At 43.6% G+C, this 16784-nt stretch overlaps 1 protein-coding gene across 3 annotated transcripts in view; it reads right to left on the bottom strand.

Annotated features, from left to right (window-relative positions):
• Positions 1–1954: 1954 nt before the first annotated feature.
• Positions 1955–16784, bottom strand: part of LOC141083279 (aldo-keto reductase family 1 member D1-like) — a 42397-nt gene continuing 27567 nt past the window's right edge. For 2 of the 3 annotated variants that reach the window (XM_073567454.1, XM_073567456.1), the window contains exons 2-9: positions 9345–9512; positions 8636–8752; positions 8366–8443; positions 7850–7972; positions 7387–7496; positions 3763–3928; positions 2627–2709; positions 1955–2179 (exon numbers count right to left, since the gene is read on the bottom strand). In XM_073567454.1, coding sequence (XP_073423555.1) covers positions 2137–2179; positions 2627–2709; positions 3763–3928; positions 7387–7496; positions 7850–7972; positions 8366–8443; positions 8636–8752; positions 9345–9512 — 888 coding nt within the window. In that variant the 3' untranslated portion in view covers positions 1955–2136. Of the gene's footprint in view, positions 2244–2626; positions 2710–3762; positions 3929–7386; positions 7497–7849; positions 7973–8365; positions 8444–8635; positions 8753–9344; positions 9513–16784 lie in introns of all 3 variants that reach the window. The other variant, XM_073567455.1, reaches the window with a different exon arrangement.

Genomic DNA, 16784 nt, shown 5'->3' with positions numbered 1-16784 from the left:
CATATCTTCATGCTGCCTCTAACCCTTGGTCCTCACCATCTAGGGCATTGTTTGACAAACTCCAGTCCTCCCGGGCTTCAACAGGTCATGATTTCAGGACTTCCTTAGTTTTGCAGAGCTGACGGAATGATCATCAAAAGGAATCAGAAATTTCCACAGGTTCTCTCGCCTTTGCAATATTAAAGGAAATCCTGAAAACTTGATCTGTTGGAGCCCGTGAGGACTGGGATTTTGGGAAAAGCTTCATTAGACCGATGTTTCCCAAACTTGAAGTCCTCACGGGCTCCACCATGTCACATTTTCAGGATTTCCTTAGAACTGTACAGGTGATGGAAGTATCAAGAATTCTCTCACCTGTGCAATACTAAGGAAATCTGGAAAACATGGCTTGCTGGGGGTCATGAGGACTGGAGTTTGGGAAATAGTGGCACCATAGGATGGACGGGAGCTGTGAAGATCAAAAATCTGTTGTGACTTCAGCTTCGGTGTGGTCTTAAGGTCAGCTGTGGGAGTGGTGAATTTACGCCAATCCAAATTGTGTGTGAAATTTAAGGTAAATATGATTCATCACCAATTAATTTGTTTCTCTCTCCCTGGAAGTTATTGTTCTTCCTATCAGCACTCAATTGGGGGAAGCCGATGAGAAAAATATGGAATTTCAACAACTCAGACGCTGTGATCGCTAATTGCATTTTACTCTTTAGAGGCTGCAGTCATCTCTGATCACAGAGCTCGACATTCAATTATCAGCGAAACTCCTGCTGTATAATGGAGTGGAGGCATTGGGCAATTATTTGCCCAGTCTGCTCCTTCCCCAAACACTGGACCTGGTCATGAGACTGTCACCTATACATTATGCTACCCCACATTATAATCCCAGTAGTAAGAGCAGGGCTTCTCCGAGAAGGTGTCTTCACAGCATTGCCCACGTGGTCTTCAGAGCTACAGTTCTATGCAAAAGAAGGGTGAGAAAAATCTGAATTCTCATAGTCGAATTTATAACTATAATCAATTTTCTGCAGAGCTTCACTAATGAATATCTATGACGTTGCATTGATTGTACAGGTAGTTGGAATATTGTCAACTAACAGTAGTATGTCACCAGTACCAAAATCTGAGTAGGAAGCCAAGATCTCCAGAAGCCGAGAACTGGTGGGAAAAGTTGTTAATGGTCCCCACATTTCATGGATACTCCAATAGAAGATGGTGCAATATACAGTGGGTACGGAAAGTATTCAGACCCCTTTAAATTTTTGACTCAGTTCATTTTTTTCTCATTAATGTACACTCTGCACCCCAACTTGATGCAGAAAAAAAACAAAAAAAAACAAAAAAAAAAAAAAAAACAAAAAAAACCAAAATGTATACATTTTTGCAAATTAAAAAAAAAAAGAAAAACTGAAATATCCCATGGTCATAAGTATTCAGCCCCTTTGCTCAGTATTGAGTAGAAGCACCTTTTGAGCTCGTACACCCATGAGTCTTCTTGGGAATGATGCCACAAGTTTTTCACCCCTGGATTTGGGGATCCTCTGCCGTTCTTCCTTGCAGATCTTCTCCAGCTCAGTCAGGTTGGATGGTGAACAGCCATTTTCAGGTCTCTCCAGAGATGCTCAATTGGGTTTAGGTCACTGTATACAGGGGGTCATGTCTTCTTTTGGATGCTCTAGCTGTCCTTCTCAGCTGGACAAAGTGTGGAAACAATAGATTTCACCCTCCTCCCTAACTAAAAGATGAAGGTACCCACGGTATTTATAAGATTCCCACAGATGGTATAAAATTACTAGTAGAATTAACACATTCAAGCCTCCCGATACTGTCTGGAAAGTATCACTTCTGGTAGCTACTGTGATTGTCACCCAGTTTCCCCCGATATGGATACTCCCCACCCCCAATTCGATACCTATGTATTGATGGCTGGATATAATTTAGTGACAAAATCAATAACACACACTTTTATAAATAAATGTTTATTAAAATTTGGTTACATTATACCAATGTGGACTGGAGGGGGAGGAGTGACCAGGATTATAGCGGCAGATGTTCCTCTGAGGCTGGTCCTGGATGGACGGAGGTCTCAGCATGGATTCTCCTTACTGGAAGGCTGACTGGAGGAATAATCCTGTACAGCACACCTCAGTACTCATCATTGAAGGGATATTCCGGATGGTCTCTCCACCTAAAAAAGACACATCGTCTGATGACTCCACCAACCGTTCTAACATGAATGGTTAGTCTTTTGCCTATTGTATTGGAAAACAAAAGGGGAATTGGTGGTGAACTGAAAAACTGGTACCTCATTAGCACCTATCAACATTGTCAAGTCTCCGGTCTCAGAGTTAATACCATCAGCAACATTTCTCTTTAAGCAGGCGCCATCTCATGATCACACGGCGCACACATCAGATTGAGGCTGTACATGCGAACATTCTGTATCTGTGCACTACACCCGAAGAGGACACCGATGCTGCCGCCCAGATCAGGAAGAGCACTGCGCACGTGCTGTCGGGTGGTCGCACGGCACATGCGCAGGATTTTAGTGCTGAGAAAAGTATGTAGGACACCATCGAATTTGTCTTTGATTCTCTACCTGAAAGGTATAAATTAAGCGATCTTATACACTCACATCAATAGCTCCACATAACGAATATTTTTGTTTAGTGCTTCAATATCCTTCATTTCCTGGTCAGTCAGCGAGAAGTCAAATATCTGAGAGAAAAAAAAAAAATATATAATTAAAAGAACCTGTGAATATTTAAATTAAACATTACATAAGCCCAAGTGCATGAAGAATGAGTGTGAAACAACTTCTTACAAATAAAAACTTGGAGTGGAGGGTTTAATTTCACAAATTTTAATGCACTAGGATAGAATAGGGAATAAACAGATCCATTGCTATGCAGATAAGAAAGCACTGACAGTACTTCCTTTGCCAAACCCTGTGGCCATAGGATCACTGGGTGTGGGGAGGGAACTGGAGTGATGAGTTTTAGGAAACAGGCAGGCCTGCTATGCAGCTGGAGGGCTGAAATTCCCCTGCAACTAGGGATGATATACCCCCAATTACAAGTGAAACCTACAAAAAAAAAAAAAAAAAACCCACACAAACACACTAATTCTAAAGCGTTGTTTCTAACTCAACACCCCATAGAAAAAATATTCAATATACAAAAGATAACATTTATAAAGAAAGAGAAAACTTAATATGTATAGATCCATATTTCCCAATTTTCTTTACATTTTACCATCAAAACCAGAATATGAAAATTACATAAAAATTAAGCCCCATGTATTGCAAAAAAAAAAAAAAAAAAAAAATGCAAATACTATTTGAATATCTGAATGGGAAAACATTATAGGGCCATTAAAGTGTGTGTATGACAGTACTCCAAAATGTGTCTGGCCAGGAAAAAATGTCACGATCGAGAACTGGATTCAGCTAATCAGGTGAAGGGTCAGCTGCACCAATTAGCCAGATGAGTGTCGGGTAGGAGGAGAGAGTGGTTCGCTCTTTGATTGGGAAGGGCGCTGTGTCAGCAGTGTCATATTAGACACAGTTTCAGCTTCTTTGGTATAATTTGTGATGCACACAGTGACGAATAGACAATGCTGTCAGTGCCCTCATAAATACTGCTATACTGTACACGCAACTAATGCCACTAAGCAGCACACAACACTGCCATACAAGTGCACACATGGTGCTCCTATACTCTGCCACCACTAGTAGGAGCACACTGCATGCAGATTTATGAAATCTCTTACCTGGAAGTTCTCTCTGATCCTTTCTGGATTAAAGCTTTTTGGAATGACGACGACCCCTCTCTGAACGTTAAATCGTAATGCAACTTGTGCGGCCGTCTTGCTATACTTTTTGCCGATGCGATTTAAGGTTGGATCTTCCAGAAGAGGCGGCGAGGACACATTCACCCTACAACGATTGTAAAATATCTGTAACATACTGGACGGTACTATATAGTCACACCGCTATATGGCCTGCTTAATTTAGGGCTTCATGAGTCACAACAATAAATGTAATCATCTCCTGGTGGTAAAAAAAATAACACCAACAGTTGTCAAAAAATATCTGGCAACAAGTTTGTGCACGGTTATTAATAGCAACCAGCAGAATAGTGAGCGCAGCTCTGGGGTATAATACAGGATGTAACTCAGAATCAGTAATGTAATGTATGTACACAGTGACTGCACCAGCAGAATAGTGAGTGCAGCTCTGGGGTATAATACAGGATGTAACTCAGGATCAGTAATGTAATGTAATGTACAGTCATGGCCAAAAGATTTGAGAATGACACAAATATTAATTTTTACAAAGTCTACTGCTTCATTTTTTCTAATGGCAATTTGCATATACTCCAGAATGTTATAAAGAGTGATCAGCTTAACAGCAATTACTTGCAAAGTCAATATTTGCCTAGAAAATTAACTTTATCCCCCAAAACACATTTCAACATCATTGCAGCCCTGCCTTAAAAGGACCAGCTAACATCGTTTCAGTGATTGCTCCATTAACACAGGTGTGGGTGTTGATGAGGACAGGGCTGGAGATCAATCTGTCATGATTAAGTAAGAATGACACCACTGGACACTTTAAAAGGAGGCTGGTGCTTGGCATCATTGTTTCTCTTCTGTTAACCATGGTTATCTCTAAAAAAACACGTGCAGTCATCATTGCACTGCACAAAAATGGCCTAACAGGGAAGAGTATCGCAGCTAGAAAGATTGCACCTCAGTCAACAATCTATAGCATCATCAAGAACTTCAAGGAGAGAGATTCCCTTGTTGCCAAAAAGGCTCCAGGGTGCCCAAGAAAGACCAGCAAGAGCCAGGACCGTCTCTTAAAAGTGTTTCAGCTGCGGATCGGGCTACCAGCAGTGCAGAGCTTGCTCAGGAATGGCAGCAGGCAGGTGTTAGTGCATCTGCACGCACTGAGGCGGAGACTCTTGGAGCAAGGCCTGGTCTCAAGGAGGGCAGCAAAGAAGCCACTTCTCTCCAGAAAAAAACATCATGGACAGACTGATATTCTGCAAGAGGTACAGGGAGTGGACTGCTGAGGACTGGGGTAAAGTCATTTTCTCTGATGAATCCCCTTTTCGATTGTTTGGGACATCTGGAAAACGGCTTATTCGGAGAAGACCAGGTGAGCACTACCACCAGTCTTGTCTCATGCCAACTGTCAAGCATCCTGAAACCATTCATGTGTGGGGTGGCTTCTCAGCCAAGGGAATGGGCTCTCTCTCAGTCTTGCCTAAAAACACAGCCATGAATAAAGAATGGTACCAGAATGTCCTCCAAGAGCAACTTCTCCCAACCGTCCAAGAGCAGTTTGGCGATCAACAATGCCTTTATCAACATGATGGAGCACCTTGCCATAAAGCAAAGGTGATAACTAAATGGCTCAGGGAACAAAACAGAGATTTTGGGGCCATGGCCTGGAAACTCCCCAGATCTTAATCCCATTGAGAACTTGTGGTCAATCATCAAGAGACGGGTGGACAAACAAAAACCTTCAAATTCAGACAAAATAAAAGCATTGATTTTGCAAGAATGGACTGCTATCATTCTAACTGTCAATATAACCTTTTGTTACTCATAATATGATTGCAATTATATTTCTGTATGTGATAAAAACATCTGACAAACACACATAAAAACCAGAGGGCAGCAGATCATGTGAAAATATAATATTTGTGTCATTCTCAAAACTTTTGGCCATGACTGTATGTACACAGTGACTGCACCAACAGAATAGTGAGTGCAGCTCTGGGGTATAGTACAGGATGTAACTCAGGATCAGTAATGTAATGTATGTACACAGTGACTGCACCAGCAGAATAGTGAGTGCAGCTCTGGAGTAGAATACAGGAGGTAATTCAGGATTAATAATGCAATGTATGTACACAGTGACACCACCAGCAGAATAGTGAGTACAGCTTTGGGGTAGAATACAGGATGTAACTCAGGATCAGTAATGTATGTACACAGTGACTGCACCAGCAGAACAGTGAGTGCAGCTCTGGAGTATAATACAGGATGTAACTCAGGATCAGTAATGTAATGTATGTACACAGTGACTGCACCAGTGGAATATTAGTGATGCTGATTCTCAGGAATGCCTTTAGAAAAAACAAAGCACATGATATGTTTGCAGTGCTCTGCTGACTGCTTAGTATATGTGGAAAGCATTACTTTTTTATTCTACATGTTCCTGTAAGTACTGAAGCCCCCAAGTCGCTATCTGGACAGTTTCAATATTGTGCTCCGCCATTACGGTCATTCAGCTTCTCCTTTATTCCTGAATGACAAGGCTATCATCTTCTCCAACAAATTGCTACAAAACAGAGTGGAAAAATGTGATGGTCATCTTCAATTCAATAACCTTTGTATGAATCAATAGTGAATGTGAGAACGAGTGAAACATCTCAGATTAATAGGTTTCGTTCCCCACTTATGAGCCACTTCTCATGAACTCCTCCTGCGCTCTGTAAAGCTCCATCTGAACATGCGCTGAATAGAGACTGAAGAGCAGGAATCCTCCAGTTCTGTGTGTGATGTATATGGGAGACATAGCAGCTCCCCTCCACCCACCAGCTCTGAGACAACTGAAATATTAGGGATAAAGCCTGCATAGGGAAACCGGGCGAGATGTGCAGGGTGAGAGAACGGTGAGAGAAGTCTCATCTATTGTACAGACACACGATAGCAGCTCTTTGAATACTGAGCTCTGTATAACCCCGCACACAGCACTGTTTAGCAGCTTTCTGTGTACACTGTGCATAGGCCGGTGTGGTTGGACTACACAGCACCAAGCTTACTAATCCTCATCTCTCGCACGGCAGTCTGAAGGAAAGCGGAATGTTTGGAGATCTCTATGTGATTGATACCTTTAAAAAGGGGCCTGGACATAGTCAAAATAAATAAAACTAGATAAGTCTTCATGCCCTTCACCACATAAAACCTTAAAAAGAAAACTATATAACTAAATGACATTAGTGTGTAAACTACTAAACCACTCTAGATCACCAGGAGTATTTTTTTTTAACCCCCAACCACAGATTGCAGACAGTGCGGGCTAACTACTAGACTACCAAGTATTATAGACACTGTGCTAACCACTAGACCACCAGGAATTGCAGACAGGGCATGCTAACCACTAGTCTGCCAGGGATTATAGACACTAAACATACTGTGTGTACTTCTAGAAAGCCCATAAACGAAAAGCAATTTTGCCGTCTCTATCGCACGCCTTTACCAATATTGGCCGTTTAGGACTGCAGGCAGGTTTTCAGCAGAGGGCTAGGAGGAGGTTAGGATCTACTGGAGATGTGGTTTATTTTAAGCCATAATGCAGCGAGGATATACACCACTTACCAGGCCTCGTCACGACATGTCCCAATAGGACTGTATCCCACAATGACAATTTCGTGCTGTCGGCAGAACTCCAATAACTTCGGCTGGGTGAAGTATGGATGGCATTCGACCTGTAACAGAGATCATAAGACCCCCATGTGGCCCACGAGATGTACCCAAGGCCGAACCAAACCCCATAAAGCTGGTAATGCACACTAGAGAACGGTCAGCTAACAGAGTATTCGAATGACAGCCGTTCCTCCCGACTGCCCAATGCACAGGAGGACTCTGCACGGCTGATCGCTCCGGTGTTCTCCATGAAGAAGCCGCTGCCAGACCCTTATATTTGCGACATTCCCTGAGAACAAAAGGATCAGGCAACTGCCCAAAAGCTTCTGTTGTGGAGGAATCAAGAAACCCCCAGACAGAGCGTGAGAAGATTTTGCTGCAATTGTCGGGTTTGTGGGATTTTTCTCCTACTCACCTGGTTGGATGTGGGCTTGTGCTTCAAGCCCGGCTTATTGAGAATCAGCTCAAGTTGTCTACGGTTAAAGTTGGAGACTCCCAAAGATTTTACAAGCCCGGCATCTTTACACTCTTCTAAAGCCTGCACAAAAAAAAAAAAAAAAAAATATTATTAGAGAAATTACAACAATCTACATTTATATACTAGATCAGAGCCAGCAACAAAACAGCCCCATCGCCATTATGGTCCTCAATGCACTAATGTCTGGTACCAAAGAAAGTCACAACACCTCCTTTATTGCAAATTACACCAGCTGCTACGGTGAATGTCTGCAGGTCGGCCAAGAAATTTTCCTCCAAAGTTCACTGAGAACATGAGCGTACACGAGTCGGTGTGAACACAGCACACACAAGCTGGTCTGGCGCATGCTCCTGCCGTCACAGCGCACGCAGGCTGCTCTCGCTCCTGCCGGCACAGCGCGCGCACACAGGCTGCTCTCGCTCCTGCAGGATACCACAGTACATGTCTCCTTACCTCCCAAGTAGCACACAGATCAGTCTTGTGATACAGGTACTTTCCATCGTCATCTTTTGGATAAAAAGTGTCACCGGGCTGCGTAAAAAAATAATTAATAAATAGAAAATTTAGGCAGATTAGCCATTTACAACTAGACCGTAATAGTAGACAACTGAAGAATCAAGAAAGACAGTTTTTAAAGTTTGGGAAACAAGTGGGGGGGGGTCACAAATGTGTATGAAGGACATAATCGTTTAATGGGAAAAAAATAAAAATAACACTGCTCACCTTGAAAGCCATTGGCAGTTCGACTATATATAAATCCACATAGTCCAAACCTAATGTCTTTAGTGTTTTTTCCAAAGTTGGTCGTACAAGTTCTGGAGGATGACAGGTATTCCAAAGCTGAAACATTAAAAATATCAAATATTAAAGAAAAAAAAAAAAAAAAAACTACGGTACTTCTATTTTACAGAATAAACAGAGGAAAAAAAAAATAGCATTATTGGTGCACTCAACACTCCCAAGTGAAGAAAATAATTTTGAAAACTCACAAGTTCTGGAAGAAAATTGCTCAGAAAAAAAGTATTCAGCCATCATGTGTGTCTATGGACAAAGGCCATAAGGCCGAGCCAAGAATTAATTATTCAGCAGGTCCTATAATTCCTGGAAATTAGAGTAGATCCCGAAATAGCCTTCTAAGACATGGAGTCCTTCCAACCAGAAAACCAATGATGTGGCCTTTCTTGTAATTGAAAGGGGTCATGGCAGTCGCTCTTTAACAGAGGACCTTCAAAACAACATCTGCCAGATTTTTCGGTTAGTCATCCATTTACTGAAAATTTTCCTCGAAAAAAAGCTTTCTTGGCCAAGACTATTGGGCAAAATTTGGATTTCACTATAGAGAATTTATGGGAATTTAACTGTGGCAGATTCATCGATGATGTCCTATAAATCGGTTAGAAGCACATCGTTATGTACCAGTTGGGCCACATACCTTTCCACAGTAGAAGATGTCTTCTCTCGTCACCTTTCCTTCAGCTATTTTTGCCCTTATAGCAGCTCCAACCTCGTGCTCATTGTAATACACAAAGGCCCCGTCAATGTGACGATATCCGATGTCTATGGCCAATTTAACAGAATCCAGACAGGTTCCCTTAGGGGTCTGCAATATCCAAAAGAGACTATTTGAGCAAGTGTTCTGTTGGGTTCTAAGTTTATCATAAAAACTCTGGAACTCACGTCAGCTCAAAAACTGTTTAGAATGTATTTTTATGGAATGGACATCAGATCACCATGCATGGTGCTACCATCACTGGACTCTTGGGCAGAAAACCTTTATATATTGAGAGGAGATGGCTCATGCATCACCAGATGGCAGACTACTAAACTATCGTGAATGCTTAGCGAGCACGTCCTACTTGACTACATCGCACATGGTAGGGTTTTTGATCTTTTAGTTCTTACTGCTCCACAGACCAATGAAAATATAGAAAGCACTTAAGAGTTTTCCACTCAGTCACCAGTTTGGAGATTGATATTTACAACTGGACTAGCCAATAAGGTTTAACTTCTATAACCCCATCCATAACAGGTGTCTAAGGAAACAGAATCAAAGGCCAATCATGTGCCCTCCACAAAAAAAGGTCATGGTCCGATCCCATCCACATAGCTCATTAAATTTCAGTGACGGCTTAGAACTCTCCTACAAATAGGCTACGTTCTTGCCTGAGATGACAGGGGTTATTAGTCTCTTTATTGGTCTTTCGGACAATGTGATGAAGAGGCATTTTCTAATCGCCAATGCTACTTTGCTCTGGAGAATAATGGTCTTCACAATACATGGTCATCCCAAGACATCCCCTATGCCATCCAACATCAGACTCTCAGTTGTAATGTTCTCGGGACCAAATAGGTCAACTGTCGATAAAGTGGAAAACCATTTTTGGCAATTGGGGGGGGGGGGGGGGGTTTGAGTCACAATTGACCAAGCATCAGGCCTCTAGAGGTTTTCTCCAGGTACTCATTAAAATACCCAACATCTATGTCTAATATACAAGAAGCCAAATAAAACTAAGGGGCTTATCACTTTCTGATCACCAATACCACTTTAAGAGAACTGTGGGAGCCACAATGGTCTTAGTAATTTGCCATAATACTGAGACCACCATCAATATCCAACCTAATGAGCTTGCGTACAAATGGGCCAACAGGGGAGGACGTGGCACGACACTTTTGTATCAATGATGCTACTTTAGTGACAAGCAGATATCAAAACGGTCACAATACACCACCATACCTCCATGATGCCCAGCAAGGTAAAATACTATAAATGTCCATCCTTAGGCACCTAACATTCTACAGCCATGTTTGCTAAACTCTTTCGAAAACCCTCTGATAAAATGAGACCTTTATAGAAGGAGGTGACAACTATATTGATTTGTCCAATTTTCCCATACAGGTTTTGTTACACGTGTATTTGCAATAATTTTCTGGGAGAAATACTTCATTTTCTGGAACAATTTCAAGGGTGCCAACACTTTCGGCCATTACTGAACCTGGGCAACAAAGCCATCTTTTAAACATTGAGTTATTTGAGAACCATATTTTACTTAGTACAAAAAGTGCTCTAGGGTGTACTGCATCGTTCAATGTGAATTCACGTGGAGGAAAGTCACCAGGTTTGGTCAGTGTGCAGATATATAATACAAGGGTTGTACTGTACGCCATTCACTGAGGTTCACCTTATCTTATGGCTACCTTCTCCTGACCCCTTGATGACCAAAGGGTTTCAGTCCTAAATTACCAGGCACTTTATCCCACGATGAAGGTAAATTTGGTATAATGGCCATTTTACTATTTTTATAAAAAAAAAAAAAAAAAAAAATTAATTACATTCTTAAGACCTCCCCATACATTTTCAAAATTCTGGATTAATACAGTACAGAAATCCCAGCCGTATTTCGGTGGAGAAAAGAAGCGGAGGGAGATGGGGACAGGCGGAGATCCTCACTGCACAGGCGCCAGATACCCAGCCCCGCAGTGTGAATTCATCATAAGACACTGCGGGGCGGGATCTGGGGCCTCCGCTACACGCAGGCGCGATATCTTTACATCATTGCCTGATGTAAATTCCCGGGCAGCACGCACGGCGCATGCCTGAGAAATGTTTGCAGAGCGCAGGCGCCGGTCACATAACAAGGAACAGGGGAGGCGGCGCACAGAGGCAATGGGGGGGGGGGGGGTGATGGACGGCTGCGAGGCGGTTGAGACAGGGAGAGAAAAGATACCTCCATGTTGCAATAGAGGTATAACAGGCAAGTTATTAAAGTATTTATTTCAGCGATCCTAGGGATAATAAACATAAGAGCCACCTTCACAGAATGCAGCCTTAGTGCTGAAGGTGGCTCTTTTACTTTAAAAAGCCCTGGGGTGGGGGTGGGGGTGACAGGTCCCCTTTAAACTATGGCTAAGCAAGATATTTTGGAAAGAATCAGTGTTGTTGCTTCCTCAATGCCAAAGATCAGACCCACGTCTCGTAAATGATCACACACACACACACACACACACCATCACTTTAGGAAATGGGAAGCGTCGCTGCAGACATTGTCTTCAAAATTTCAAAGGTCCAGATATTTGGTAATCTAGACCTGCTGATCCCATGTGGGTAATAAATACATAGAAAAGAAATTACTAAATAGAGCAAAAAAAAAAAAAAAAAAAAACACACGCTGTAAGACTAACAATAAGCCATGAACACTGGGCCAAGAGATGTGTAACCTTTACAAGAAGACGGCCGTTGACTGAGAAAAGAAATTAAATGGCAAAATTGGAGGCTCCTTGGAAAAACTGGAGAAATTTTGACCGCTTCGGGATACTGTTCTTTCCCTATGGCTGAGTGAAAGAAAGCGAAGGGTTAGACTCATATGGCTAATCCGCTTTAATGTGCAAGTTTTGAAAGCGGTCTACGAAAAAACACTTATTACGGCAGCCACCACCGGTGAGCAAGAATGCTTACCCTGTGGCAGCATGTCATTCTCACTTCTCTAAATGCATTTATTGCTTTTCTAGTATTGCGATAGTTCCTCTATAGTCGGCCAGGTTCTCCATGAGCCGGCTGCCCAGTACATCTCTTCAGGACCTTGAGGAATTCCCTGAACATGAATGAAGCAATGCCAGATTCCACTAATGTGAACATGAAAATATACGTAGGACTGTGCATATTTTTTGTTCCCAATCCCATTATCTGAAGGCCTGGAAATGGTTCAGCATGTTCCTGGCTTAACAAAACGTAAGAAAGATTCCTGACTCACTAATCTGACCAAGAAGTACAGCCAGCGAGAGTCCCTCAAAATCCACATTGCTCATCTGAAGCTGCACCAATGACACTCATGTGCCATGAAGGATGGCATTACGAGATTATGACCGCATGTTCATAGTATCATTAGTATTTATCCAAGGAGCCTCTACTCTTAGTGACTATGGTTGTCACGTCATCAACACCCAGTTTCGGTCACAGTCCCTTTGGTTTAGGCTGTGGCTCTGTTGCTCTTCACAGAAATCAGCATCTGCCTGACACAGATTGGCTGGGGATTATCGTTTCTTCCTTCTGGACGCTGGATAACATGTCTAGTAATAGTACTGCTCTTGGTCATTCCTGCCTTGCCCTCAGAAAGTCTTTGAATCTTCAAGAAATGAGAGATCTTCCAGACTTCTGGTGCAGCATTACGAGAACGGATATACGACACTCGGATGTTCCATCCTTTATTCTACCAACTACTAGACCAAACATCAGGCTACAAGCACATGACCTCTTCTCCAGGTGAATGCCGCCCTAAATCCACCTGAAACTGTACCCATAAAAAGAACATAATGCACATGTTCCATCTTATTCCCATTCCTTTTAACTGCTTCGGAAACTCCATTATTTAAAATAAAAGGCAAAAATAACCCACCACCCACTTGGAGGCATTTAAAGGGAATCTGTTGCCCCAATTTTGAGTATCAGCTGCCGACACCGCCATCAGGGGCTTATCTACAGCATTCTGTAGATAAGCCCCCGATGTAACCTGAAAGAGAAGAAAAATTAGTTATATTATACTCACCGTGGGCCAGGCTTGGTCCGATGGGTGTTGCGGTCCGGCGCCTCCCATCTTCTAACAGTGACGTCCTCTTCTTTGCTGCCTGTCGAGGGCAGAGCAGAGTTCTGCAGTGCACATGCGCCGGGAGAGGTCTGGTGCCTGCTCTGCCCTCAACAGGGCACAGCAGTGCACCTGCGCAGGAGCCACGACAGGCAGCAAAGAAGAGGACACCACCATTAGAAGAAGGGAGGCGCCGGACCACAACACCCATTGGACCAAGACCAGACCGCCCCCCGGCGAGTATAACTCATTTTTCTTATCTTTCAGGTTACATCGGGGGCTTATCTACAGCATTGTAGATAAACCCCTGATGCGGTGCTGGCAGCTGATACTCAAAAAATGGGGTGACAGATTCCCTTTAACACTTAAACGCCTTGTTAATTATAACAGCTGGGAAAGAAAAACACCATTTGAACATACCTTAAAAGTTGGCCTGTAAGGCCTAGTAGCTGTGGTGCTTCTCCCATTCTGACCTCTGGTTTACTCCCGACTCATCCCTAGGATCGTCACAATCGGATTGCTCTCCTGATATTGCCCATAGACAGTGTTCCTGACCACACTTCATAGGGTTGCCACTGCCATCCCAAGACTGTTGTGGGGTATTGCAACCTGACAAATTTCATGTAGCAAAGTCTACACCACCTTTGCATTGGTGAGGATGAAGAGCAGGCCATTTTGACGACACGGTCCCAAATTGTAGCCAACATCAGACAAAATCATTTAAGAGCTTCAACATCCCGACACGTCTTGCTGACACCTAAACCCATGATATTTTCAGCAACACATGTCTAGCGATGAGCTACCATGCTCAGATAAGGCATTATGCAAGCATGCTTGTGTGCTAACCGAGTGTCTTCAATGTGCTCGAATAATATGCTCGAGCACTGGCGGTTGCATATCTCGTGTATCATTGTGTAGCGACTATCAGCTGCGAGATCTGCAGCCATGAGGACTCAAACATATCTTTCGAGCACGCAGAAGACGTTTAGTTAGTACACAAGCATGTTCACTCATCACTAATCATGTCCATTCAACTCACCCCAAATAAAATGTTAATTATTTCCGAATCCAGCCATCCATGAACAATATTTAGAGGAAGAGGAGCATTTACAAGTCGTTATGCTTTATGATCAACCATGGCTCACATCCCAAACTCAACTTCTCCAGTGATGCTCTAGGAGTGCTGAACGCCTATGGAGAAAAACCCGCACACCAGAAGACTTCATCCACTTCAAATTTATGTTAAGAACCTACAACGCTGCCCTTCACCTCGCCAAACAGACCTACTTCACCACCCTGATCTCCTCACTAGCCAACGACCCCAAGAAACTTTTTGACACTTTTCACTCCCTCCTCAGCCCTAAAGCACAAGCCCCTATCACAGACATTTGTGCTGATGACCTGGCCTCCCACTTTACAGAAAAAATGGATAATATCCGTCAAGAAATCTGCTCCCAACCACCAAGTGCTGTGACTCCCATCCCTTCCTGCATCTCCCCTGGCTCACTTTCCACATTTGATCCCATCACAGAAGAAGTCTCCAGACTCCTCTCTTCTTCTCGTCCGACTACATGCACTACCGACCCCATGCCCTCACATCTCCTCCAGTCTCTCTCTCCAGTAGTCACAGCCCACCTAACTACAATTTTTAATCTCTCCCTCTCCTCGGGCATTTTCCCATCCTCCTTTAAACACGCCATTGTTACTCCATCACTAAAGAAACCTGCTCTCGACCCATCCTGCACAAACAACTACAGACCAGTCTCCAATCTCACCTTCATCTCTAAACTTTTGGAATGCCTAGTTTACTCCCACCTTACCCGTTACCTCTCCACTCACTCCCTTCTAGACCCTTCACAGTCTGGCTTCCGCCCCTTACATTCGACTGAAACTGCACTCAAAGTGACCAATGACCTTCTGACAGCAAAACGTAACGGTGACCAATCTCTGCTCATTCTTCTTGACCTATCTGCAGCTTTCGATACTGTTGACCACCATCTCCTACTCTCTAGGCTCCAAGCACTAGGCATTAAGGACACTGCTCTCTCCTGGTTCTCTTCCTATCTCTCTGACCGCTCCTTCAGTGTTTTGTTCTCTGGCTCCACGTCATCTCCTTTTCCTCTTGCTATTGGGGTACCTCAGGGCTCAGTCCTTGGTCCTCTTTTCTCTCTCTACACAGCCCCAATTGGACAGACCATCAGCAGATTTGGCTTTCAGTACTATCTTTATGCTGATGACACACAACTATACACATCTTCCCCCGACCTCACCCCCGCTGTACTACAGAACGCCAGTGACTGTCTGTCCGCAGTCTCCAATATCATGTCCACTCTCTATCTGAAACTCAACCTCTCTAAAACTGAACTTCTTCTGCTCCCGCCGTCTACTAACCTCCCTAAATCTGACATTTCCCTCTCTGTGGATGGTACCACAATAACACCCCGGCAGCAGGCGTGCTGTCTGGGTGTTTTGTTTGACACCAATCTCTCCTTCACATCCCATATACAATCTCTTGCCCGCTCTTGCCGCTTACACCTAAAGAACATCTCTAGAATCCGCCCTTTTCTCACTATGGAAACAACAAAAACCCTCACTGTTGCATTGATCCACTCCCGCCTGGATTACTGCAGTGCTCTATTAGTTGGCCTCCCCATCACGCGACTATCCCCCCTCCAGTCCATACTTAATGCAGCGGCCAGGATCGTCCATCTGGCTAATCGGTACTCGGACGCATCCGCTCTTCGCCAGTCCTTACATTGGCTGCCCATTCATTATAGGATCCAATTCAAAGTACTTGTTCTCACCCACAAAGCTCTCCACAGTGCGGCACCCCCTTACATCTCCTCCCTCATTTCTGTCTATCGGCCTAGCCGATCGCTGCGCTCTGCAAACGACTTTCGACTAACCTCTGCACTAATCCGTACCTCCCACTCCCGACTCCAAGACTTCTCCCGTGCTGCTCCTATCCTCTGGAATGCTCTACCCCAAGAAATCAGGACTATCCACAATTTGCATAGTTTTAGGCGCTCCCTCAAAACACACTTGTTCAGAGCAGCCTATCATGTTCACTGATCAAAGTAATTCTCTGTGTAAGTGTGCGTGTGTAGCCCATTCACTGTCTCCATCCATCCTTCACTCCCGCAAGATGGCTGGACCATCATTGTAAATACACCATTGTAAATACACACCTGTACTCTGTATCTCCCTCACCTCATTGTAGATTGTAAGCTCTCACGAGCAGGGTCATCTCATTTCGCTTCAATTATTGTATTGTTAACGTTGTTACTTATGACTTG

The sequence above is a fragment of the Dendrobates tinctorius genome, unplaced genomic scaffold (assembly GCF_039654945.1).
Source record: "Dendrobates tinctorius isolate UK_male_01 unplaced genomic scaffold, ASM3965494v1 ptg000020l, whole genome shotgun sequence".
Classification (NCBI taxonomy): domain Eukaryota; kingdom Metazoa; phylum Chordata; class Amphibia; order Anura; family Dendrobatidae; genus Dendrobates; species Dendrobates tinctorius.
The sequence above is the reverse complement of the archived record's forward strand: the minus strand, read 5'-3'. Positions and strand labels throughout refer to the sequence as shown.